This window comes from Charadrius vociferus, unplaced genomic scaffold (genome assembly GCF_000708025.1).
Source record: "Charadrius vociferus isolate BGI_N301 unplaced genomic scaffold, ASM70802v2 scaffold2695, whole genome shotgun sequence".
NCBI classification, from domain to species: domain Eukaryota; kingdom Metazoa; phylum Chordata; class Aves; order Charadriiformes; family Charadriidae; genus Charadrius; species Charadrius vociferus.
The window spans coordinates 24,912-25,584 of NW_009648637.1; the positions used below are offsets into that span (position 1 = coordinate 24,912).

Consider the following 673-nt stretch of genomic DNA (forward strand, 5'->3'; position numbering starts at 1 on the left):
TAGCGTCCAAGGGGTTGGTGTGACCCAGGGGCAGGACCCGGCACTTGGCCGTGTTGAATCAAGTTCAACAATCATGTTGGGCGCCGAAGGGGCTGTGGGGAAGGCCTGAACCGTAGGCGGGGACAGGCACTGAGGAGCAGACTCCAGTGGAGCCAAGTGTCCCTGTCCCACTGGCGTGGTCCCCTCTGCGGCACCCTGCCGTCCCCCGTGGGCTTTGTCCCTCTGGAAGGAGCCGATGACCTCAGGAGTCTGGGGGAGCTCTGCCCCAGGACGGCAGGCCTGGGGGGCTCCAGGCTCCACTGCTGGAGGTCCCCCAGCCCACCCTACCCCACCTATCACGAGTTCACGACGTGGCTGCGGGCAGTGACCCTGCCGCTGGTGGGGCTGGGCTTCCTCTCGCTCTCCTGGGAGATCCTCTTGGCCTTGTACAGGTGGGTGTCGGGGTGCTGCCCCCCCTGGGGACCCTCAGCTCTGCCCTGAGGGGCCGAGCAGGAACGGGGCAGCCAGCGCCATCCACGAGGGTGCGATTCCTGCGTGGAGGGACGCTTGGATCTGGCAGGCACTGGGGGAGCTGGTGTGGGGCTCTCGGAGCCCGTGTGGGGTGGAGACCCAGCTTGGGGGTGCTGGGGGAGTTAGGAGGGACTTTCCTCCAGTGTCCTCCAGTGTCGCTCCA

At 67.0% G+C, this 673-nt stretch overlaps 1 protein-coding gene across 1 annotated transcript in view; it reads left to right on the forward strand.

Moving 5' to 3' along the window:
- The window catches only part of LMF2 (lipase maturation factor 2), a gene marked incomplete at its 3' end in the record, with an annotated part of 5,376 nt that extends 4,945 nt beyond the window's left edge, over positions 1-431 (forward strand). Inside the window, exon 6 of the mRNA XM_009886312.1 lies at positions 230-431. Coding sequence (XP_009884614.1) covers positions 230-431 — 202 coding nt within the window. The remainder of the gene's footprint in view (positions 1-229) is intronic.
- Positions 432-673: the final 242 nt, after the last annotated feature.